The following is a 24,701-nucleotide window of genomic DNA, read 5'->3' as shown; positions in this document are numbered from 1 at the left end:
GGGAGGCTCAAGAATAAGAATGGATTCTTGAACAAAAGGTTCAAAAGAACACTGGGGAACAGATTTTCACGCAACCGGACTGAACAAACACAATCAGTAATTGGTATCCATGGATGTTAGGTTCCTGGAAACCCCAGCAGATATCAAATCCGCAGATCTTATGGGTCACTGATCTAATGGGGTCACAGATCTTATGGGATCAATGGAGCTAGGGGGATGGGTACCTGCCTGCAGTGGAGACCCTCAGCAAGGCAGTGGAGACCTTCAAAGTGGCACTCACTTTAAACTGGAGCACTTTAAAATGATTGTGGGAAACTTCAGAATGTCAGCAGACGTTATTTTTAAGATTTTCACTGCCTTCCTGATGCCACAGATACTTCAGGATGGCCATGGATGGTGTGGAGACTGTGGATAGCCGAGAACACCCCGTGAATACTGAGAGGTAGGTGGCAATCCTATAAGGATAAGCATACCTGTGGGTAGCAAATCCACATGTAGATAAAAATCACTATATTCAGCTACTAGTGCTTTGAAGTATCCTGAAACTAGGTACAGAATTTTTAGGCTGGTTTTGGGGAATCTGTCCAAATTTCCAGGGAAAAATGGAAGTGAACCCCAAACCACTGTCATATCCAATACACACCAATAATTAACAGCAGCTATTTGTTATGGCTGTGTAGCATCTGTTCTGACAAAACTATTGTTTGTTCTCCTTCTTTCTGATGGTAAAATTAAAAGGATTCATCTTATAAACATAAAGCAACACGGCAATATTAGCTGCCCAATTGGCTGTTGCAAACCATTACATTTTCCTTTCAGTTTGATCTGGTTCCATGGAAATTTTTAAGAATCAGTGTTTCCCTCCAAATGGTATCAATGTAAGGTTATGCCAAATTTATTACTGGCACTACAGCAATTACCAAACCAATACAAACATCCATTTGGCCCTGTCTGCTTTTCTTGTCAGTCTTGTTAAGACAGAGGGAAAAGAAATGCTTCAAAGAAAACATTCATAATGCTTGCTCACCAGGCACAATAAGAGCATGTGCATTCAAGTTGATCGGTTTGCTGTCCTTGAGCCAGCTGATATCAGGAGGTGGAAAGCCAGTGACCTCACAAGTCAAGGAGATGAAGTTATTTACCACCACAGTCAAATTCTCAGGATTGATGCCAACAATACTTGGAGGAACTGTAGAAAGAAAAGCAAGTCCAAATCTGGGCAGCTGAGAGTAGTAAAGCTGGAGAAGCAGAGGTCATGAGCGATATACAGTGGACCCCCATTTTACAGTGGGTTTACATTACAATCAAATAACTTTACAATGGCTTCTCCATAACAAAACAAGGTTCCCAATACAAACAAGATTCACTTTACAATGGGCTCACAACTGTATCAATAGGATCTGATGAGTGATAAATAAGCTAATCAACTGTGTGAATGCAAGTGTTGGGTAGCACCTCAGCCAGCAGCAGTTTAAATATTGTGGCTATATGTAAAGAGGGACGGATACAGCCTTGTGTGTTTTATAATTACAACATTGTGTAAACTGATAGCCATGGCCCCTAAAGAGTGTAGTAGGCACCTTTTAAAATCATCTTTTAGAGAGGGAAATAGCTTAATTCTGTGGCAGAAACTTCAACATTCAAGGTCTTGAAATGAATGACCAAAAAACAAGGTGATATTGAGTTCACATTCCAATGTTTTCACAATACAGTGGTGTCTCCAGAACAGATTACCATTGTAAAGTGAGGGTTCACAGTAATAAGAAACATAGGATGGGGCTTGAATATGGACAGTTTCAAATACGTATAAGGTCAAGGAGTTTGTACTGTATACATAAAGGGTAGTAGAAAGGTAGTAAAAAGAAATGAGGAAGGGCATCACATAGCCCAAGAAGCATAAAAGGTGACATCAAAGTTTTGGGTGCAGGTGAGTTGACTGATACATGCAGTAGGAAACTAGAGAGAATAAGGCTGTAGTAGTTAAGGCAACAGATGACCACAGTAAGAACCAGAGTGTAAGGAGAGGGGATTGGGAGGAATGGACAGAGTTTTCTAATACAGAGAGGCTGAACAACAGTTTGGTAACTGATCAAATGTGGGGAGCAAAAGGAGAGAGAAGAATAGAAGATAAAGCCAAGGCTGAATGCCGGGTCAACTGCATGAATAACACTGGTGGTGTCAACTGATATGGAGAGTGTCTGAAGAAAGGAAGGCTTGGAGGGAGAAATAAGTAAGTCTTGGACGTACTACATTTGAGATGGATTGGGATATCTAAATGACTGTATCAGACATAAGCAGGCAGAGATGTAGGACTAGACTGCGAGGAGGAGGAGGAGGTGGTAGAGAGGTACACCTGGGCACCATCAACATATAGTATAATTGAAAGCCATGGGATTTGAAGACATCAGGAGAGAATGGAGAGAGAGAGAGAGAGAGAGAGAGAGAGTGTAACAGGGGCAAAGAAATCCAACACACTTCAAAAGCTTTGGATATAACTGGATATTTTACTGAATGCAGTATGCATTCCCCTTCCTTTTCCCAGCAGCATTACTTTGCTTTATCCCTCATTTAGAAAAGTAACCACTTTTTAAGAGCAGGAAGAAACTGCTGGAAATGCTTCATTCCTTGGCAATAAAGGACAATATCTCATGCCAGTGAATGACAATAATGCTTTTTGCATAAGAACCACAAGCTGTGTGGCCCTTCTTGGGAAGATCCTCTGTACTGTTTTTCAAAGGAAGTTCTAGCCAAGGATTAATTTCCCACATAAATAATTTTTCAGAGAGAGATGGAGCTGAAATAAAGATATTTCTTCATTTGAAACTATACATAGGCCTTTAAAAAGGAGGGAATTGGCTGTCAATGTCAAACATTAAGGGCCAAACTAGATGTTATCTCTAAACATATAGCTGAGTGTAGAATTCACAGACGAAATTCTAGATTTCACCACCCTGAGTAGCAACCAGCAATGTGGAACAGAAGTAGAGAAACATTATATGATGTCAAGACACTGATAAATTCTAGGGCAAGAGTGCATAGTTAGATGTGCTGCCACTATTTCTTGGTAGGTAGGTTTATCCATTCATTTGTGTCCAACTCTTGATGACTTTATAGGTGAGAGCTCTCCATACTGCCCTGCCAAGCACAGCTTCTTTCAACTGTTGGATGTTCATCTTTGGCCACAGTCCTAACCAACTTTCCAGCACTGACTTAAGGGCAATACAACTCAGGGGTAAGGGAACAAACATTGCCTTTCCTTGAGGAGGCCTCCATGACTGCTCCCTAACTGCAGGATGCAGCATATGCCCCATTGGCACAGCTATGCCAGTGCTGGAAAGTGGTTTAGGATTGTGTCCTAAAGAGGTTCCCCAAGGACTGGGTTCAGGGGAAAAGAGGCTCTTTGTTAGAACATGCATTAGTATCTCAGTGAACCAAAACCTCAATGTACTGTACTTTAATACTCAGCTAGGGAAAATGTAATACATTCTGATTTCTGTAAATACACAATAAAACACAAGAGGAGATTTTTTTGTATTAAATCGCCCCTTGATTGGATGCAAGCAATATCAGAAAATAGTAAACTTACCATGAACATTAAGATTAAAATATTTTTTAGCACTTCCCGCTGTATTCTCCACCACACAGACATACCTGCCTATGTCTGTTATTTGAGAACTGAGAATCTAAAGAGAAAAGATGAAGATATTAGAATGGGATGTTCATTTTCAATAAATCTGTCATCAAATATACCAAATAAATGTTAAAATAGTGTAGCTCTCCAGTCATACTCTGATCATAACAACTCTATAGCAAATTAATGTCACAATTGTGAAAACAGGTACTCTAGTACTGTATTGAGTTCCTTGTCTGCATGTTTCCGTCCAAAAATCTCAAAGAAAATCATTACTAGTGCTAGGACAAGGAACAAAGTTATTCTTTAGGTGAATAGTGATGCAACGGTGCACATATGGCCATGTGGAGAGAGAATCACCTGCTCAGGTGATGGGGAGCATTTTATCATATCTCTGCAATTGATTGTAAATGTCGGGAAACAAGGCATGCTAACATTCTGCTCACGTGAATGCATGCTTCAGATAATGGACCTGGGAAGGGAGCGGAGTGGCGTAGCTAAGAGGGTGCAGGGGATAACAAATGCACCGAGTTACAGGGTTGGGGGGCTACAATGCACAGGCTACGGAGGGGGCTACAATGTGAGGGCAGCAATGCCCGCATGAGACTATCTGGCTGCTGCAAGGCTCACAGGAGAGAGGCTGCTGCAGGCACGCAGCAGGGGAGAGGAGATGGGGGGCAACAGTCCTGTGGACTTGGGCCCCACAATCTTCCCCTCTAAACATTGTCCCGGTGGGAGGGAAAAGCTAGTAACCTGCCATTCAGAGCTGGGATGAGCACATGAACCTGCGGGGGAGGGGGCAACAGTTAAGCCCCTGCGCACCTACAACTGCAGCCCAATCTAAGTTGCCCACACTTACCTGGGAGTAATCCCCATTGACTATAATGGAACTTACTTCCAAGTAGGCATGCATAGGATTGAGCTCTAAGGCTGCAATCATATGCACGCTTTCCTGGGAGTAAGCCCCACTGACTATAATGGGACTTACTTCCAAGTAGGCATGCACATAAGAACATAAGAACATAAGAACAGCCCCACTGGATCAGGCCATAGGCCCATCTAGTCCAGCTTCCTGTATCTCACAGCGGCCCACCAAATGCCCCAGGGAGCACACCAGATAACAAGAGACCTCGTCCTGGTGCTCTCCCCTACATCTGGCATTCTGACTTAACCCATTCCTAAAATCAGGAGGTTGCGCATACACATCATGGCTTGTACCCCATAATGGATTTTTCCTCCAGAAACTCGTCCAATCCCCTTTTAAAGGCGTCTAGGCTAGACGCCAGCACCACATCCTGTGGCAAGGAGTTCCACAGACCGACCACGCGCTGAGTAAAGAAATATTTTCTTTTGTCTGTCCTAACCCGCCCAACACTCAATTTTAGTGGATGTCCCCTGGTTCTGGTATTATGTGAGAGTGTAAAGAGCATCTCCCTATCTACTCTGTCCATCCCCTGCATAATTTTGTATGTCTCAATCATGTCCCCCCTCAAGCGTCTCTTTTCTAGGCTGAAGAGGCCCAAACGCCGTAGCCTTTCCTCATAAGGAAGGTGCCCCAGCCCCGTAATCAGCTTAGTCGCTCTCTTTTGCACCTTTTCCATTTCCACTATGTCTTTTTTGAGATGCGGCGACCAGAACTGGACACAATACTCCAGGTGTGGCCTTACCATCGATTTGTACAACGGCATTATAATATTAGCCGTTTTGTTCTCAATACCCTTCCTAATGATCCCAAGCATAGAATTGGCCTTCTTCACTGCCGCCGCACATTGGGTCGATACTTTCATCGACCTGTCCACCACCACCCCAAGATCTCTCTCCTGATCTGTCACAGACAGCTCAGAACCCATCAGCCTATATCTAAAGTTTTGATTTTTTGCCCCAATGTGCATGACTTTACACTTACTGACATTGAAGCGCATCTGCCATTTTGCTGCCCATTCTGCCAGTCTGGAGAGATCCTTCTGGAGCTCCTCACAATCACTTCTGGTCTTCACCACTCGGAAAAGTTTGGTGTCGTCTGCAAACTTAGCCACTTCACTGCTCAGCCCTGTCTCCAGGTCATTTATGAAGAGGTTGAAAAGCACCGGTCCCAGGACAGATCCTTGGGGCACACCGCTTTTCACCTCTCTCCATTGTGAAAATTGCCCATTGACACCCACTCTCTGCTTCCTGGCCTCCAACCAGTTCTCAATCCACGAGAGGACCTGTCCTCTAATTCCCTGACTGTGGAGTTTTTTCAGTAGCCTTTGGTGAGGGACCGTGTCAAATGCCTTCTGAAAGTCCAGATATATAATGTCCACGGGTTCTCCCGCATCCACATGCCTGTTGACCTTTTCAAAGAATTCTATAAGGTTTGTGAGGCAAGACTTACCCTTACAGAAGCCATGCTGACTCTCCCTCAGCAAGGCCTGTTCATCTATGTGTTTTGAGATCCTATCTTTGATGAGGCATTCCACCATCTTACCCGGTATGGATGTTAGGCTGACCGGCCTATAGTTTCCCGGGTCCCCCCTCTTTCCCTTTTTAAAAATAGGCGTGACATTTGCTATCCTCCAATCTTCTGGTACCGTGGCCGTTTTGAGGGACAAGTTGCATACCTTAGTCAAGAGATCTGCAACTTCATTCTTCAATTCCTTAATAACCCTTGGGTGTATGCCATCAGGGCCCGGTGACTTATTGATCTTTAATTTATCAATGAGGTCTGAAACATCTTCTCTTTTAACCTCTATCTGACTTAACTCCTCGGTCAGGAGGGGCCGTTCGGGCAGCGGTATCTGCCCGAGGTCTTCTGCCGTGAAGACAGATGCAAAGAACTCATTTAATTTCTCTGCCATCTCTAAGTCTCCTTTTATCTCCCCTTTCCCTCCCTCACCATCCAGAGGGCCAACCGCTTCTCTGGCGGGTTTCCTGCTTCTAACATATTTGAAGAAGCTTTTATTATTCCCCTTAATGTTGCTGGCCATGCGTTCCTCATAGTCTCGCTTGGCCTCCCCTATCACCTTCTTACATTTCTTTTGCCACAGTTTATGTTCCTTTTTATTCTCTTCATCAGGGCAAGACTTCCATTTACGGAAGGAAGCTTCCTTGCCTTTCACAGCCTCTCTAACTTGGCTGGTTAGCCATGCGGGCACCCTCCTGGATTTAGTGGAACCCTTCTTTCTTTGCGGTATACACCTCTGCTGGGCCTCTATTACTGTTGTTTTAAGCAGCCTCCATGCACTCTGGAGAGACTGGACTCTTTTTACCCTCCCTTTCAACCTCCTTCTAACCAGCCTCCTCATTTGAGGGAAGTCCGCCCGTCGGAAGTCAAGGGTTTTTGTTAGAGATTTGCCTGGTATTCTTCCCCCAACGTGCACGTCAAAACGTATCGCAGCATGATCACTGTTCCCCAATGGCTCAGTAACGTTTACATCTCTAACCAGGTCCTGCGTACCGCACAAAATTAAATCCAGAGTCACCTGTCCTCTGGTGGGCTCCTTGACTAGCTGATCTAAGCCACAGTCATTTAGCACGTCAAGAAATCCGGTTTCCTTATCATGACCAGAACACAAATTGACCCAGTCAATATGAGGATAATTGAAGTCCCCCATGATTACAACCCTGTCCTTCCTTGTCACCTCCCTGATCTGTTTCCTCATTTCAAGGTCCCCATCAGATTTCTGGTCTGGAGGACGATAGCACACCCCCAGTATTACATTGCTGCACAAGCCTGGTAATTTAACCCACAGAGATTCTACGGTGGAGTCGGACCCACCTTCAATCTCTACTTTGCTGGATTCTATCCCTTCCTTAACATAAAGGGCCACCCCACCTCCAACACGCCCCTGCCTGTCCCTCCTGTAGAGTTTATAGCCCGGGATTGCGGTATCCCACTGATTCTCCGCATTCCACCAGGTTTCCGTTATGCCCACTATGTCAATATTTTCCCTTGTCACCAGACATTCCAGTTCTCCCACCTTTGCTCGTAGACTTCGGGCATTCGCATAAAAGCATTTATACACGGAATGCCCCAGGATGGGCTGCTTATTCGCTCCTTTGTCCCCGCATCCTCTCATTGTGCCAAACCGTCTATCACATCCCATCACCCTACCTTTCCCAATTTCTTCTCCTACCCTGCCTTTGTCTTGTTGTTCTCTAACCTCCCCATCCTCATCCCATAGGGATGAGGAGTCCCGAACCGGATGCCCCTCGGCTCCTGTCGGCCTTCCCCCAGGGATCAGTTTAAAAGCTGCTCTGCCACCTTTTTAATGTTATGCGCCAGCAGTCTGGTTCCATTCTGGTTCAAATGGAGCCCGTCCCTCTTGTACAGGCCCCGCTTGTCCCAAAACGTTCCCCAGTGCCTAACGAATCTAAACCCCTCCTCCCTACACCACCGTCTCATCCACACATTGAGACCCCTGATCTCCGCCTGCCTAGCTGGCCCTGCGCGTGGAACAGGTAGCACTTCAGAGAACGCTACCTTTGAGGTCCTGGCTTTCAGCTTCCTGCCTAAAAGCCTAAATTTGGCCTCCAGGACCTCCCAGCTACACTTGCCCACGTCGTTGGTGCCGACATGCACCACAGCCGCTACCTCTCCCCCAGCACTGTCTACTAGCCTGTCTAGACGAGAAGTGATGTCCGCAACCTTCGCACCAGGCAGGCAAGTCACCATGCGGTCCTCACATCCGTCGCAAACCCCCCTCTCTATGTTTCTAATAATCGAATCCCCCACTACAAGAAGCCCCCGACCCCCCTCCCGCCGAGGAGTATCCCGAGTGCGCTCGGATACGGGCCCATCCCCTGGAGAAGGGATCCCCCCTAGGGGATTGTTTCCCTCCTCTCCAGGATGACGTCCTCCAGTCCCGAGACTTCCCACCCGGGCAGCCGAGGAGCTGCACGCCTGAGGTTGGGACGAAGCCTGATCGTCCCCGGAAGTCTCCCCACGGTCCTCCTCTGGCTGCCTGCGCTTCTCCAGGTCGGCCACCAAGGCTTCAAGGGAGCGGAGGTGTTCCCTGAGAGCCTGGAGCTCCTTGCACCGAGGACACACCCATGACTTATGCCCCAGAGGCATATAATCATACAGGATTGGGTTCTCAGGTGGCTGGCTGGCTGACTGTGATGAGTTCCCTGCACAGGAACCTGAAGAGGGGAGCAGGCAAGGCAAGCAAGGTGAGCTGCAGTGGGAGCACTGAGCAGCACTTAGCACCCAGAGCAGGCCTGGCCTGGCCTCTTAGTAATAATCAGCATCTCATCATTTATTTGTAATTCATCGATCCTTATTCTATTCCCGTTCCTAAAGGTAAGCTGCTGTCTTTTATGATTGTCTTCAGTCCCCTGCACCTCTCAAACTGTATATACACACTTGCCTGGAAGTAAGCTCAATTGACTATAGTGGGACTTACTTCTGATAGACAGGCACAGGATTGGGCTCTCAGGGCACAATCCTAACCAGGTCTACTCAGAAGTAAGTCCTATTGATTTCAATGGGACTTACTCCCAGGAAAGTGAGGTTAGGATTTCAGCCTAAATTAGATAAGCCTCTTAGATTAGTGGTCACTTACAGAAGTAAGAGGGGTGATGGTTTGACAGAGGGTCCCTTTGGTTTTTCCCTTTTTAGAAGCCTCCAGTGATCTCTAAGAACATTTCCATTTCAGCAAGCCTTCTGATTTTAGTCTTCTTTAGCACCTGACACCTGCTGCTTTTATTGATGGTTTTATGATTTATTGATTACTGTATTTTATGTGCTTGTGTGTTCATCCATTATGCCTGTGATTGCTTGCTGCTTTTTTCACTTTGCATTTTACAGTTTTATTTTAGTATAAATATTTAAATTGTTGTAAGCCACTTTGGATGCCCCTCAGAAGAAAAGCGGGACAAAAAATTAATTAATTAATTAATTAATCAATCAATCAGTCAATTAATTAAATAAATAAATAAATAAATAATAACAGTTTTAATTCATACAACTTATGACTTTCCTAGCTTTCAACGTCCTTGCTTTTTCAAAATATTAACTCACATTTTTCACTCACTTTAACAAATAAAAAAGACCCAATTTAATTAATTAAATTTGATTTTGTTGCGGGGGGGCGGGGCTACAAAATGTTCTTTGCACTGGGCAGCAAATGGCTTAGCTACACCACTGGGAGAAGCCAATAAGAAGGAGTATAGGCATCACTATGTCGAAGGTAAAAATGCATTGGAATAAACAGGTTAGTGGGGAAGTGAATTAGAAAAAGGATAGTGGAAAAAAAATGATTACAGTTCACATAATAATGTGAACATAATACAGTGAACATAAGAATTAAAGTGCCACAGAGGTTTGGGCTAGGGGAAAATAAACTGGGACCAAGGAAGCCACCCATACTTGGGCAAAAACATGAAAGTTCTGTTTTCCCTTGAGCCACTCCATTTTCCAGAGACTGGAAATATGTTTTGCCACACAAACCGATCCTTTCATAGATGGTCATGTTCATAGAGTCAGCACTATCTTGCTGACTTCAAAGTTATAACATGATTTCAGAGTTATAACTTGAAAAAATTAAACTCTTTTCCTTACAAGTAAAATCACCAGTAAACATTTTATTCCTCATACCTAAATTACAAGATATCTAAAAGAAGAGCTACCAGGGCCAGATGAAGTTACTCCAGGGGCTGAATCCAGCCTGCTGGCCACCAGTTCACCATCCTTATTGGAAGCAAAGCACCTTCACTGTTACCTGAAGTGTTCTTCCACTGGCTAATAATCTGTGATGAGAATCTTCAACTAAGAGCTGACCATCTTTCTGCCAGGTCACACTTGGAGCAGGGCTGCCATTTGCCACACATTCCATCACCGTCATCTTGTTCAAAAGCACCGTCACTTCTTCGGGTTTGTCACCATTGGCTCCATTAATGGATGGAGGCACTAGAGAGAATACAAATGTTAAGACAAGAAGTTACGCAGTCTTTTCTACATGTGGATTGCTGCATGGAAGGCAAAACTAAAGATGAACATCAACTTTTTTTTTTTGCAAAGAAATATAAACAGTTTTGCTAAATGGTATTTGCGAAACTGAAGCTACCATATATAACTCTTGTATGATTAGTTTTTTAAAGAGGGGTGCCTTTCCTTCTTCAGTGATAAAAGAAAGTTGCCGGAACAGGATGGGAAAGGGGAGGAACAGGAAGGAGACCAGGGAAGGGAGGGGTATGTGACAAGACTAGGAAGGGGCCAATATTGACGGTAGCAGCATCACCAATATCTCATCCCCCTTCCAACCCTCAGTCCACCTTCCTGGGTCCACTTAGACCTTCACCAGCAAAATCAGAGGCACAGTTCTGCGCAGACGCATTCAAGCAGCGGCTTACCCTTGGGCAAGAGAACAAATGTCCCCTGACTCAGAGAAGACCTCTGGGACTGCCCCCTCTCAGCACAATGCAGTGTGTGCTCAGCACAATGCATAGCTCCATCAATGGGGACAAGGAGTTTATACAGGATTGAGCTGTTAAAATAGTGTTACTGGTTGTTACTACTACCACTACTGCTATCTTATGGAGTAATTAAGGGCATACCAAATGCTGTTCAATACTTCAAAACACAAAGTCCTCTGCTGAATTGGCTCATCAGTCTGAAAACATAGCTTCAGGGTTGTTAACCTTTAACTCTACTACATCAAAAATTTAAAACAAGAACAGCAGAGAAAGCCTGGTCCCTGTTGCTCAGTCTATCTGGGAGTCTGTAGGTCCTGGCACACATAGATGATATAATCAGCATACACAGGCCTAGTTCTTACTATTTATGTTTAGAAAGGTGGGGTACAAATATGCTATATTTTCATCAACAATGATAAACAACTTTCTTATTCTTTTTAAAACTTACAGGATGCCCCCTTCACTACCTAAAAGGGAATATTTCTAAAATGAAGCCATTTAAAGTGGGCTCACAAAGCACGCTGACATCATATTGGATGGAATCCTCTCCAGCTTCATTTATGGCCACACACGTATACTGCCCAGCGTCTTCACTCTGAGCCCGTGGAATCTGCAATACACGACCACCTGGAAGAAAAACAAAGAGGACCCACTTTAAAACATGTCCCTACGTCACAACATTATGTAGTTTGGGGGCTCAGATAGCATAGCTAAGGGGATGCTTTTTGTTAACTATAGAGAAATCCAGATGTGAATTGCTAAAGTATATAGGGAACCAAAACTATTATGACTTAGTTCTAGTTTTAGTTTTATTCTGTATTCAGAAGAAACTGGGATGAAACATAGGCCCTTGAGCACTGCCACAGTGTATTCCTAATGACCCATTTTCTTAAGAGGTTGGTCGATCTTCTAGTTACCTAAAATAAAAGCTCTGAGAACTTGTTTTCCTGCATGTGGAAGTCCTCAGGCTCATGGCTGCCTGTGTGTCTATGGAGGAAATAGGGTGAGAGTCAGAAGTACAAGTAGTCACCCAGTTTCACACATATGTTGGGGTTATCAAGTTCTGACAGACCTCTTTGGCAGGGCCTCTGAGAGGAATTTTATCAGGGGGCGCAAAGTTTCTTTTGGGTCCCTTTGCAAAGGGAGAGGGGTGAAACAGGCAAGCAGAAATAGGCATAGGGGGGCAAAACAGGGTGGGGGGAGGTTAGAGACACCTGGAAAAGTCTCTGGAGCCCAAGTCTACCAAACCATGTGGCATCACCAGTCATTGTAGTGTCCCCAGCATCCCATGCAGGCAACGTCTGAGTAGATAGAAAAACGTAAGATCCCAGGAAATGTATGGGTCCCCTCCTTTGGCTCCTGGGCCCCCCTTTTGACCCTGGGCCTGGGTACAAATTACCCCCTTTACCCCCCTCTCCTAGGCCTTGCTCTTTGGGGCTGCCATGACAACAAGAACTCCTGAAGATTGTAAATAAATATGTAAAAAGTTGTCTTGGTTCACATGCAACTTCCTTAAACATGAACTGGAACACACATGATCCCAAGAATATTCCATGTGAGAAAATCAGAGACACCACCACAGGCATGACCCTGTGACACCACTGCACTTCTTGCACCAGGAACTATTTGCATTTACATACAAATTCCTCAAACATGAACTAATTCATCAGTTAAGGCCCAAATCCTAACCAACTTTCCAGCACTGGCATAGCTGCGCCAATGGGACGTGTGCTGCATCCTGCAGTTGAATGGCACTCACCAAGTCCTCCTCAAAGTAAGGGAATATTTGTTCCCTTATCTCAGAGCTGCATTGCCTTTATGACAGTGCTGGAAAGTGGGTTAGGATTGCACCCTAAATGTATTCATCAATTAAAATAATCAACCCATCTATTTAATACAAACCTGGCAGTATCAATACTTTATTGCTAGAACTCAGGGGAAGACCATCCTTGTACCAGGTGAGTACTGGGGGTGGCACAGCATTAGTCTCACAATATAGAGAAAGAGGATTGTTTATGATCACATCTTTGGTTTCTCCTGCTTTTCCTATATTTAGTGTGTTGCCAGCTTCCCAACTTTTCCGGAAACTAGGAGGAACTGTGACAGATGGAGAGAAAAGAATGAGACACTACCAATATAGTACAGTGGCATAGCAAGCAGGGGTAGGGGGCTGTCTGTCCTGAGTGCCACACCAGAAGAGGGTGTCGTGTGAGGCCCAGTTAAGATGGTCGGCCATGCTCCAAAGTGGGGAGAAGTGCCTTGGGTCAAGTTGGCCAGGCTCAGAAGGACCAAAGACATCCAAGGCTGAGGAAGGGCAACACCCCTCCCATTTTTGCTCCCAATGCATTTGCATATTCACTACCCACTTTACTAATAGGAGTGATAATTATATTACATTTAAACCCCAATAAATATATTACATTTATACATGCACTTTACCTTGGATGTTGACATCAAACTCCAATTCATCCTCCCCAGCTATATTCGAAGCTACACAACTATAACGACCAGTGTCAGATATCTGAGCTGCCTTTATTTGTAGGATGCGTCCATTGGCTTGGATTGTTATGTGATCATCTGATGTAACTGGCTGTGATGTAATTCCAAAACAGAGACATGAACATTGCAAAGAATATACAAAGAAGGTATTTCATACATCAGGCCTGCACCACTTGTGACCCATCAGATCAAACACTGTATAGCATGACCAGCCAAGAACTTGACATGCTAGCAAAAACTGATAGTTTATCAAAAACCACACATGGCTGTGCTGGGACCACATGGAAGGCAGGATTGAAATAACTATTGATTTGTTTACATTTTCCTTACACTTTCACCCAAAGCCAAATGAAATGCACTATTTCTGACTGTTTACATGCAGAAAGTTGTTTTAAATGCAATTGTATTATAGCTTCCTCTGCTTTGCCAACAGAAACAAGAACAATATCTCTATTAATGCAGTTCCCAGTACTTTTACCAAACAACCAGCTCTGGAAAAATTTAGAGCAGTGTTTCTCAAACTGTGCGTCAGGACCCACTAGGTGGGTCATGAGCCAATTTCAGATGGGTCTTCATTCATGTCAATATTTTATTTTTAATATATTAGACTTGATGCTACTATGGTATGTGACTGCATCTGGGAAAATGTTGTAGACCTGTACTTTTAACAGGCTACTATGCATATGCTTTTAACCATGATAGTAAATGGGACTTACTCCTGGGTAAGTGTGAGAAGAATTTCAGTCTAGGATTGTTAAAAATTTTCCTGCTGGATGATGTCACTTCCAGTCATGACATCACTTCCGGTTGGTCCTGACAGATTCTCATTCTAAAAAGTGGGTCCCAGTGCTATATGTGTGAGAACCACTGATTTAGAGCATCCTGTGTTGATGAGATTTGCACCTATGTCAGCACCTATAACACTGTAGGAGCCAAGAGCAATACTTCATGTGCTAATGGAAACTAGGGTAGCAAAAATATGGAATATATCATAAGTACAAAACACTAAAAAAGTAGTGAGGCACATTACAGAACTGTAAGACAAGTAAAAAGACAGAGTTCCTCGTATACCACCTCACAATTATGGAGATGTGGTGTGTTGACAACTAATTTGTTCCCTGGAAAGAAGAAAGGATTTTTTCTGGACTGGATCAGCACATGTTTTAAGATGGGATGCAGGGGTAGGGAAGAGAGAGTAATGTCAAGAAGTTTGCTTGCTTCTTTAAAACAACTTGGTGAAAGGAATTAAGTTTTTGACTGACCTGTCCATCCTTGTACCATCTGATGCCAGCAGCAGGAACCGCATGAGCTTCACATTCCAGGGTAAGGCTGTTGTTCACTCTAATCTTCACTTCTTTAGGGGAGAAACCCACTCCTGACAAGTCTCCTCTGCTTATGGTGGGCGGGACTGGATAGGCCAAAAAATGGATTGTTCGTTTCACTTAGTTAATGTCCCCAACATTATCAGAAAGAGAACGTGCATGCATAGGGCTAAACCAGGTTAGCTGACTTGCACTACATGATAGCACATACCAAGAATTAATTATTAGTCACAGGGCCAAGGGACATTTGTGTGTTTACCTATGCTTCATTAACAAAATTGGCATATAATGTCTTACAAATCTGGCAGCTGACAATTGAGCTCAAGTAGCCAGTTCATGCAACCAAACTGCTGTCACGGGAGATGGGTTGTGTGAATCTACACACAGAGTGAAGCATTTGGCACATGGTACGTAACTGATTTGGTATGCAACCAGCTTACAATTCAAATCAGGAAGAAGTAGGAGAAATCAACAAATAATTAATATTAAATTAATTTAATAGAAAACAAAGCAATTTCCTAGAAAAATTCAATGTTTGATTCTGAGAGAATTTCATCTTTAAATCAGACATCAAGGGCATATGAACAAGCACCACAACATTGGGATGTGGAGATATCAGGGTAACTGTGACCTTTTCTACACTGCCATCACTGTATCTACTACTCCCTTGCTTAGCCCATTGTGTAGTAAGTGCAGCAAATTGAAATGAGACATGTGCTGGATGCAAGATGTCCCAAAGTCTTTACAGATAAACACTATCCTCTGATCATGCAAATTTGTCCTTTCATTTCAACAGAATTGGCTTTAAGATGTTCTAAGATGGTTTTTGCCCATGAACACAATAAGCCCACAATACTACATTTTTCCAGATTCCATTGTAGATATAGAGGAAAACAAAAAGCACAATGAAATTAGACAGTTCAGAGAGAAAATAATAAAACAGGAGAAGAAAAACAGTTGTTGGAAGGGCAAGGTTTAAGCAGTTCCTCCCCATGTCCTTGCTCTCCTCCAAATCGCAGCCACCAGCAGTCGTCCATATTACAAAAACAAGTCAGTTACATGACACACTCAGATTGTTACAGGCATCTCCCCTATCACAAGTAGTTTGGCCCCAACATATCCTGGTGCACATGTCACAAAATGGCACATGTCTAAAAACACAAAGAGCGCATGGTTTTGTTTAATAGGCAAGTACAAGCAGGGTCTATGAGAGGAATTTCAGCAGGGGGTACAAAGTTTCTTCTGGGCCCCATCCCAAAGGGGAAGGGAGACAACGGGGGCAGGCAGAATGAGGGGCAAAACAGGGCAGGGGAGAGCACTGACAGCCACAATAGTCTTTAGAGCTCAGGTCTGGCAGGCTGCTTGATGAAAAGCCCAGGTCTACCTGACCATGAAGCATTGGCAGCTAGATAAAGTAGTATGGAAAACCAAACACACTCCTAAGTCTCTCTAAAATCTTTGAAATGTAGAAAATCCATTGCAGAAAACTAGCATCATCACATTTAGGCTCATGCCAGAATGGATCAAAATGAACTTCTGCAGCAGCCATAGACCCACAGTTGGGTCCCTGAGCTTCTATACACTCCTTCATGGTTATAGGATCCACAAGCCAAAGAGCTACTGAAGCAGGCCAGTTTCCTCCAAGATTTGATACTGTGTCAAGGAGGGTCATGGATGATTTCCTGGGCCTGATGTGTATGGCTTGCAGCAGCAGTTAACACTGCATGCCCGTGGTTGTGCCCCAGCATTATGCACTGGCAGCGAGTTCAGGTGAGATAGGAAAATGTCAGACCCCAAGAACTTTCTGTGCCCCCTCCTTTGGTTACTGGGTCCCCTTTCTGATCCTGGGCCCAGGTACAAATTACCCCCTTTAACCCCCTCTCCTAGGCCCTGAGTACAAGAACAAAACAATATCTTGAGGGATGGTAAGTAAAACCTGGTGTTAGCATACTTACTGTACACTTTCACTTCATAGTGCTTTAATGTTTCCCCAGCTTCATTTGTAGCGATGCAAGTATATCTACCAGTGTTGTCCTCCTGTGCATTCAGAATCTGTAGAGTGCGACCACCTGCGAAAGGTTTTTTCCCCAAGATGATGTTTTTGTATTTTTCTCTGGAGTTAGAGAGGCTTCTGTATACACTGTACATTTTATAGTCTGCTATGTGAATGTATTGGCTGCAAGAAGCAACTGCATTTATTTCAGCACATGCTAAACTTGTAGAATAGATAGAGCACATGAGGGGAATCCTCAAGTTAGTTTGACAAAGCAGGAATAAATTTTGAACTCTTATGTTCACAAACCAACAGGACCTGATTAATTGGCATGCTAACTATGTCATGCTATAGATTAATGGAAAATGGTAGAAAAGGAAAACACCTGCAGACTTTTGTTCCCTGCTTGTAGCAAACAAGTGAAGCCAACACAAGCAGGAATGAGAAATTTATAAACCACCACAAATCTGAGTTTAGCAGTGCCAGGGAAAAAGTGAGATTTTTGCATTTGTTGAAAGCTGACACATCACAATCAAGAGGCTACTATGTGCAATAATCAAGCCATGCATTCACTACACTTGCAGTGTTCATGTGAATTGGCCCTGAAATTGAGCCAAATAAGGGGATGTTCTATCTCCTTATGATGGAATTAATCAGATGGTTTGGGAAGTGTGAATTTTCACATTCCTGAATTGTTTTTGCATTGCAGAATGAATCAACGGAGTCCAATTTTGATGTCACAAATAAAATTAGAAACTATGTCGCCAATTGTGGGGCCTCCAAAGGCAGTTTGCCAAAGTCCTCTATGCTTTTTTACAGCTTGCCTTGATGAATCACACTATTATTTATTTTAAAAAAAACTGATACACCATCTTTCTGTAGTTGTTGGTATCCAAAGCAGAGATCAATCAACATATCTATTAACTGTAGGCTGCATCATCAACTGTCTTGAGCAGATTATTCCACAATAACATCCTAATCTCAAGTGAGGCTGTCCAAATAATCAGACAAGGAACTCTTGTTTATTACAGCTCCAATTTTCCATGGTAAATTCTCACTAAAGTGGTACACTTATGACTTGATTTTACTGCTTCAGAGTGCACATGAGCATTTACATGACTCAGTGCTCTTTCAAATACTTCCCTACCACACAGAGAATGTTAAGGAGAAGGGTTCTAGCCTAGCCTACTCTCCAATGTGTTAGTTCTCTACGTGCTGGCAATTTTATTTTCTGAAGGTTCATTCACAGTCATCCTGCACTCTGAAATAGTAAACTTATTTTACCACCTCCATGAAAATTTAGATTCCCCCCCCAATAGGAACACAATTCCAAAATTGAATTGCATCTTGAAAGTTGAACTTACATTTTCAACCATAGAAATGCTTGTTTCTGCCTACTTGTTTACACAAATGAGTTTGTACTACGTTTGCAATACATATGCCAGCTGCATTAGCCTTGCTTGCAAATCTATGAAGACAACACATTAGACACTGCTCATATTAAAATAGTGATTTACTAAAATTATTGCGCATCATTCCCTAATTCTACAGAAATCTTTATCCAGGCTTCTCTAATGTGATAGTTAGTAAAACTGATTTATGAATGTAAGAATCAACAGGCACAATATTTTATTGCCAGTTAGAAGTATATAAATAATTACCTGGCAAAATCCTGATATTCCTATTTTGTTCTATGAGAGACCCATCTTTCAGCCATGTGATTGTAGCTGGGGGATATGAATAAGCTTCACAAACCAGAGATGTGGGGTTATTCAAGATTACAGTAACTTCTTCTGGACTCCCATCATTGTCTGCACCCACAATAGTTGGAGACACTGAGCAAGTTGAGAAACAAGAAAATCAACCATAAAGAAAAGGCAACTTAAGAGCTACTGATCCTACTGGATTTAATTTGCACATTTCTAATCTGCATACTTGGACCACATTCAAACTTTAAGAAATAAATGAATTTCCCTAGGGAGGCATATCTAATACATCTGCAGCTAGATTCAAGGACATACCTATACAGGAGATTTACGGCCCAATCCTATCCAACTTTCCAGCACTGGTGCAACCGCAACACAGCCCCAAGGTAAGGGAACAAGTGTTCCTATATCTTGAGGAGGCCTCTGTGACTGCGTCCCCACCATAGGATGCAGTGCATGCCCCATTGGTATGGCTGCACTGGCACTGGAAAATTGGATAGGATTGGGCCCTTAAACTGTTCCTGTGCAGGAAGGAGGAGCCTCTGCCCAGTTAAAGGTGTAATTCCATAGAGCTGTACACTGCTTTCAGCTAAGCTGTACTCTTTCTGTCCTGAATGAGACCATGACCCTACGTGCCCCCGTGTAGTTTGCAAAGTCCTGTAGAGCACACTGTGATTTCTGTGGGCCACTAAGTGGGGTGAATTCCTGGGAGACTTGTATACCACTTGCAAACTTCCAAACTTGCATTGTTCAGATCTTCATGCCAAGACTCAAATATTTGCCCCACATCCTTTGACCTCCCACTGATGTTCAGTACCAAGCCCCGTCACTCTTGTCAGGAGTCTTGCAAGTGGTGATACAACTGTAATCACATACACCTCTGACCTATGTCCCAATCCTATATTTACCTAGCGCTGGCCCTGGGTGTCATAAATGTTCCATAAAGCACATTTACAGCATCTGAAGAGTAGGGAGTGCTAGACCCACACTAGTGAAGGTAAGTGAAGGTACCCACACTAGGGGTAAGCAAAACTGCTGGGCAGAGGTGCTGCCTCTGGGGGTCGGGTGGAGGGTGGAATGAGAACAGAATGAGGGCGGGGCAGGGGAGGAAACTGGTTTTGAATGCGGTAGGACTGGTGGAGCGCTGCTCCGCCAGATTCTGGACTCCGTGTCAGGCTACAAGGCCCAACACAGAGGCTCTTGCATCTGCATAAGCAAAATAGCCAGTGCAGATGTGAAGAAACTCATACCCAGAGTCCCTTTCCCCCAAAGAGACTCCTGGCAGCTTCCCAGCACCTGCTGGATACAGCAGTATCCGCTTTGGTGCCACTGCTCCGGTGGGCACCAGGAAGCATACGATTGGGATGTTATTTAATCCATCATCATCCTTGGAAAGAAAAGATTTTGATTTACCACTTCAGAAATCTTACCAAGTACATTAAGACTGAAGGTTTTGCTCTTGTCTCCAGCTGCATTGGATGCAACACAGGTGTATCTCCCTGTGTCCGCTACTTGTGCATTTTTAATCTCTAGAAAGCGTCCACTAGACATTAACTGGTGTCCATCATCCTCTGGGAAAGGTTGCCCATCTTTTAACCATGTAATCTCTGGAATAGGGTTCCCTTTTTTGAAAAAGCAACAGATATTGATAAATATTAATGACTGTGCATTGTGAACACAGGGGGAGCTCTTTTAACAATCAGCATTTTAGATCACAGAGAGGATTTCGCCCCATCAATTTTTGTTAATGCAGACAAATAGTACAAGCACGGGGACAGGACAGGGTTTTGGAAGTGTATTTGGAAGTGGGCAGGAGGTCTGGTCTAGAGGGCAGAGCCTCCATTTGCCTGAAGATAACATCCGCAGGTCACCAGTTCAAGGCCACAGGCACAGTGCGACCTTGAAGCAGCTGACAAGCTGAGCCGAGCTATTCCATCTGCTCTGAGCGTGGGAGGATGGAGGCCAGAATGTGAAACCAGATCAGAAAGAAACATCTGAATGTTGTGGTTGCTTGAAAGATAGAACCTTTCAAATTGTAAAAAATCCCTACAGGGATTTAATTAGCCTGCCTATGTAAACCGCCTTGAATAAAGTCAAAGGAGAAATCTGAGGACCAAGAAAGGCGGTATAGAAATACCTGTAATATTATTATTATTATTATTATTGGAATGGAGCCTGCTAGAGTACTTTGGTTTCCCCCCCTAACATAGACTCTTAGCACGTGAACAGAAACATCTGACAAGTCTTACTTCAGGTTCATTTGAAACACAGCCAACTGCATCCAAGGAGAGCCTGCCTTGGCTTACCTGTCACTTCACATGTTAGCATAATGCTCTGTCTCTCTTTCACTTTCACATCTTCCAGTTTATTCGCTCCCACAATTCCTGGAGGAACTTATGTATTTTTTAAAATTCAAAACAACAAAACAAATATGTCAGTATAAGAATGCAGAAGCACAAGACAACTGCAGCTCCTATCAGAGATAGTAACCCATTGTTAGCAGCCACATTCTCAACACATATTGACTACAGGTAGAGCCTGTTTATCCGTGTTAGTTCCGTTCCGTGACTCGGCACGATTAACAAAAAACGCATTCTGCTAAATCCCATAGAGTTACGCAAATACACTGCAGCCTGACACTTCTGGATGGAAGGAAACTAAGGCAGCTGTTATCAAACCCTTCCCCTCCCCCTCCTTCCCCTTTCACAGGTGGGATCCTGAGCTTGCTTGGGAAGCCTCATCCTCTGTGTCCTAGGCAGCCTCCTGACAGCACAGCTGGTTCTCCTCCTCCTCTTTGCTGCTGCTGCTCCTGTAGCCCTCCCTGGCCACCGCCATCATGGAAGCTCCTCTGCCCCAGAGCATTCTGGGACTTGAAGTCCGGTTCTCTGCTCACCCTCACCTGTCTTGCCAAGGCTTCCCAAGGCTTGCTTGGGAAGGCTTGCTGGAGCAGGAGAGTCTGCATCATCTGGGGGGGGGGATTTGGCAAACACTCCCTGGGTTTTTAAAAGCAATCCCCTCTCCTTCCCCTCCTGCCTCCCCCTTCGTACTCAGCCCTCCCCATTGCCAGCTACCCGGCTTCTTTCATAGTTGGGATGCTGATCTTTTAAGATTCCAGCCCTATGCATTTCTACTCAGAAGTAAGCCCCATTGTAGTCAAAGGGGACTACAGGAAAGTGTGGAGAGGATTGTAGGCTATATCTCATGCTTTGCTTGGTGGGAAGGCTTGCTTGTGTCCACGATAGCCTGCACCATGGGGGGGGGGTTGCTTGTGTTGGTGATTGCCTGCACCATCTCTATGGGGGGGGGATTTGCGCACACTCCCTGGGTTTTTTAAAGCAATCCCCTCTGTTGCTGCCACACCTGCCCCTGTGTGTGTGTGTGTGTGTGTGTGTGTGTGTGTGAGTGAGTGAGTGAGTGAGTGAGTGAGTGAGTGAGTGAGTGAGTGAGTGAGTGAGAGCTCTCCACCTTGCTGAGCCGTTCTGGCTACAGAGACTTTCAGTCCCCCCTTCCACTCCTCAGTCTCTTTGCTGGCTCAGGGGCTCCAGGAGTGTTACTGTTCCTTTGCAAGGGGAACCTCTTCCAGGGCTCCAGGGCTATTTCCCTGCCTGGGTGAGGCAGAGCCTTTTTGCAGTGTTTTGGGCTGCCTGGAAATGGATCGAGACGCCAGTGGAGGCAAAGGTGTGTGTGACTTTCAGTTCCCCCACCCCATTCTTGTTGAGACAAATCCGCAGATAAAAAATCCATGGATAAATAGGCTGCACCTGTACTGACAGGCTGAGCTGCAGTGGACAAGATATGAATGTCACACCTTTGGCTAAGTGCATGGTGAGACCAGAAGAATCCTTTTTTGGAATGGAAAAAAATGATAGTTTTTGCAAAGCTAACACTTTGGATAGAATAAACACACAGTTTTGTGCTACCTTAAAAAAATATTAAAATGTCACTATATTACAGTTCGCCCAGACAGACCCTAAAATGACTAGATGATTACATTGGAATGATGACATTTATGTCAGCTAGATTAACTGGTTAAAATTCCCTTGGGTACTTGAAATTTTAGTAGGGAAGCAGTTTTTAGAAGCTTCTTACATTTGTAAAGAGAACAGATCATACAACATCTTCCTGTTTCTGACACTGCTACTACTACACCAAGACACTGTTTGGGGGGGGGGGACACCCCTGTGTGCGTTAGGTCTACTACTTGCTGAAAAATCCCAGTTGAAGTGCCACCAAATGGCCCACCATCTTTTAAGTAGGCTTGAATTTTAACATGGGGAATTACTTATTAATGTTAGGACGAAAAATGCTATATTTTTTGGCACTTCTAACAACTCCTGTACGGTTACCTAGAACAGAAAGGTCAAAGTTCTTCCTCTTCTCTCCTGCAATGTTAGTCACTACACAGGTGTACCGACCTGCATCATCCACATTCACTTGCATCAAACGCAGCATTCTGCCACCTAAAGAGACAAGCCATAAATTTGTACGTTATAATATATATTATACAATAAAGCCCAACTCTTCCTGCATGCCAGCAATGCACCATGTTTTTATTTTCTCGTAAACAGCAGCTTCAAGGGATGAACTGGGCTGGGGTCAAAGTGAAAAGGAAAACAGTTAGATCCCCACAGTCACATCTGCAATCCAGTCTCCCTGTAGATGCTTTTTGAAAAAGAAAAAAAAATCAGGACTTTTAACCCACCTCATATAGCTTGGTCCCAAGTCCATGGCTAAACTAAGATTTGAATATGAATCAGCACCAAGTCTTCATCAATGAAAATAATTCCTTGCATACAAAAAAATTAGCACATCAGGGAAATTCCAGGCTGAACCTTTCTCCCTGACATGCTAAGTTATCTGCGTGCAGACAGTCATACTATTGATGGGGCATTAAAACTCATAGAATGAGTTGGAAGGGGCCTAATAGATCATCTAGTCCAACCCCCCTGCCTGTAGCAGGAAATCATCCTAGAGCATCTCCAACAGGTACTTATCGAGCCTCTGCTTGAAGATCTCCACTGAGGGAGAGTCCACCACCTCCCTCGGCAATCTGTTCCACTACCGAACCGCCCTTACCATCAGGAATTTTTTCCTGTTGTCCAATCTGACACAGTTTGCAGTTTGTACCCATTGCTTCTAGTTCTACCTTCAGAGGCAGCTGAGAACAAATTTGTCCCTTCTTCCATATGCCAGCCCTTCAGGTATTTGAAGAGCGCTATCATATCCCCTCTCAGCCTTCTCTTCTCCAGGCTGAACAGTAACATAATATTGCCCACCTCCAAAAAGGCACCGTCAAAGAAAGCCATTGCAGTTCTGCTAAATGCATAAACTGGCTCATATTTAGTTTTGACATAAAATGATGATGTGAGCCCAACATGTCCCTATGGGAATATAGGGCTCCTTTTTTTTTCCTGATGCTACACATTATTTGCCAACCATGTGCCTCAGGAGCTTTTCCACATGCTTCTATGTAATTTTATTCTAAATCCACTGCAAAATATCTTCATCATTTTATCTTCAAACAAAAAGTAACCTCTTCTTCAGTTATGTTTCCCCCTTACCTGACAGAACTCTAACAGAGTTACTTGAAGAGACAGGCTGCCCATACTTCAGCCATGTTATTGATGGATGAGGAATTCCTGAAGCTTCACAAATGAGGGTGACAGGATTCCTTTCTACTACACTGATATTTTCAGGCACAAACTGTTCACCTGCAATATTTGGAGGGACTGCAAGAAAATACGCACAGAAAAAGCAAAACACAAGAATTTGTTATTAGTAGAGGTGGGAAAAAGCAGTTTTATTTTTCTGCTGATTTCGGTGTTTTCCAAAGTTAGAAGTGCAGAAAGTGGTGTTAGGTGTTCTTACTCGAAATTTACATTATAATTATAAATTACAATTGCTTTAAAAATGTACTAGGTAGGAGATATACCTAGTATAGTGTCAGCATATGCAGCCACAGTCATTACCCATGCATACCCCCCCCCCCAAATGAATAAAAACCAAATAAAACAATTTTATTTTTTCTCAAATTTTGGTTTGTTTTACAAAAATGGGAAGTGCAGAAAATGGTGTTATCTGTTTTTATTTTGTTATCACCATTTTCTCCCACTCCTAGTTATTGGATTAGATTAGGAGCAGCTGAAACCCACTTC

General features: G+C 43.8%; 1 protein-coding gene across 2 annotated transcripts in view; it reads right to left on the bottom strand.

Moving 5' to 3' along the window:
• The window catches only part of LOC136649750 (hemicentin-1-like), a 180,377-nt gene that overhangs the window by 70,094 nt on the left and 85,582 nt on the right, over positions 1 to 24,701 (bottom strand). For both annotated transcript variants that reach the window (XM_066626612.1, XM_066626614.1), the window contains exons 40-52: positions 24,108 to 24,275; positions 22,893 to 23,006; positions 20,853 to 20,939; positions 19,977 to 20,168; positions 18,502 to 18,675; positions 16,803 to 16,916; positions 14,788 to 14,933; positions 13,466 to 13,616; positions 12,929 to 13,123; positions 11,540 to 11,653; positions 10,333 to 10,520; positions 3,587 to 3,683; positions 1,028 to 1,189 (exon numbers count right to left, since the gene is read on the bottom strand). In XM_066626612.1, coding sequence (XP_066482709.1) covers positions 1,028 to 1,189; positions 3,587 to 3,683; positions 10,333 to 10,520; positions 11,540 to 11,653; positions 12,929 to 13,123; positions 13,466 to 13,616; positions 14,788 to 14,933; positions 16,803 to 16,916; positions 18,502 to 18,675; positions 19,977 to 20,168; positions 20,853 to 20,939; positions 22,893 to 23,006; positions 24,108 to 24,275 — 1,902 coding nt within the window. The remainder of the gene's footprint in view (positions 1 to 1,027; positions 1,190 to 3,586; positions 3,684 to 10,332; positions 10,521 to 11,539; positions 11,654 to 12,928; positions 13,124 to 13,465; positions 13,617 to 14,787; positions 14,934 to 16,802; positions 16,917 to 18,501; positions 18,676 to 19,976; positions 20,169 to 20,852; positions 20,940 to 22,892; positions 23,007 to 24,107; positions 24,276 to 24,701) is intronic.

This window comes from Tiliqua scincoides, chromosome 4 (genome assembly GCF_035046505.1).
Source record: "Tiliqua scincoides isolate rTilSci1 chromosome 4, rTilSci1.hap2, whole genome shotgun sequence".
In the NCBI taxonomy this organism is placed as follows: Eukaryota; Metazoa; Chordata; class Lepidosauria; order Squamata; family Scincidae; genus Tiliqua; species Tiliqua scincoides.
The sequence above is the reverse complement of the archived record's forward strand: the minus strand, read 5'-3'. Positions and strand labels throughout refer to the sequence as shown.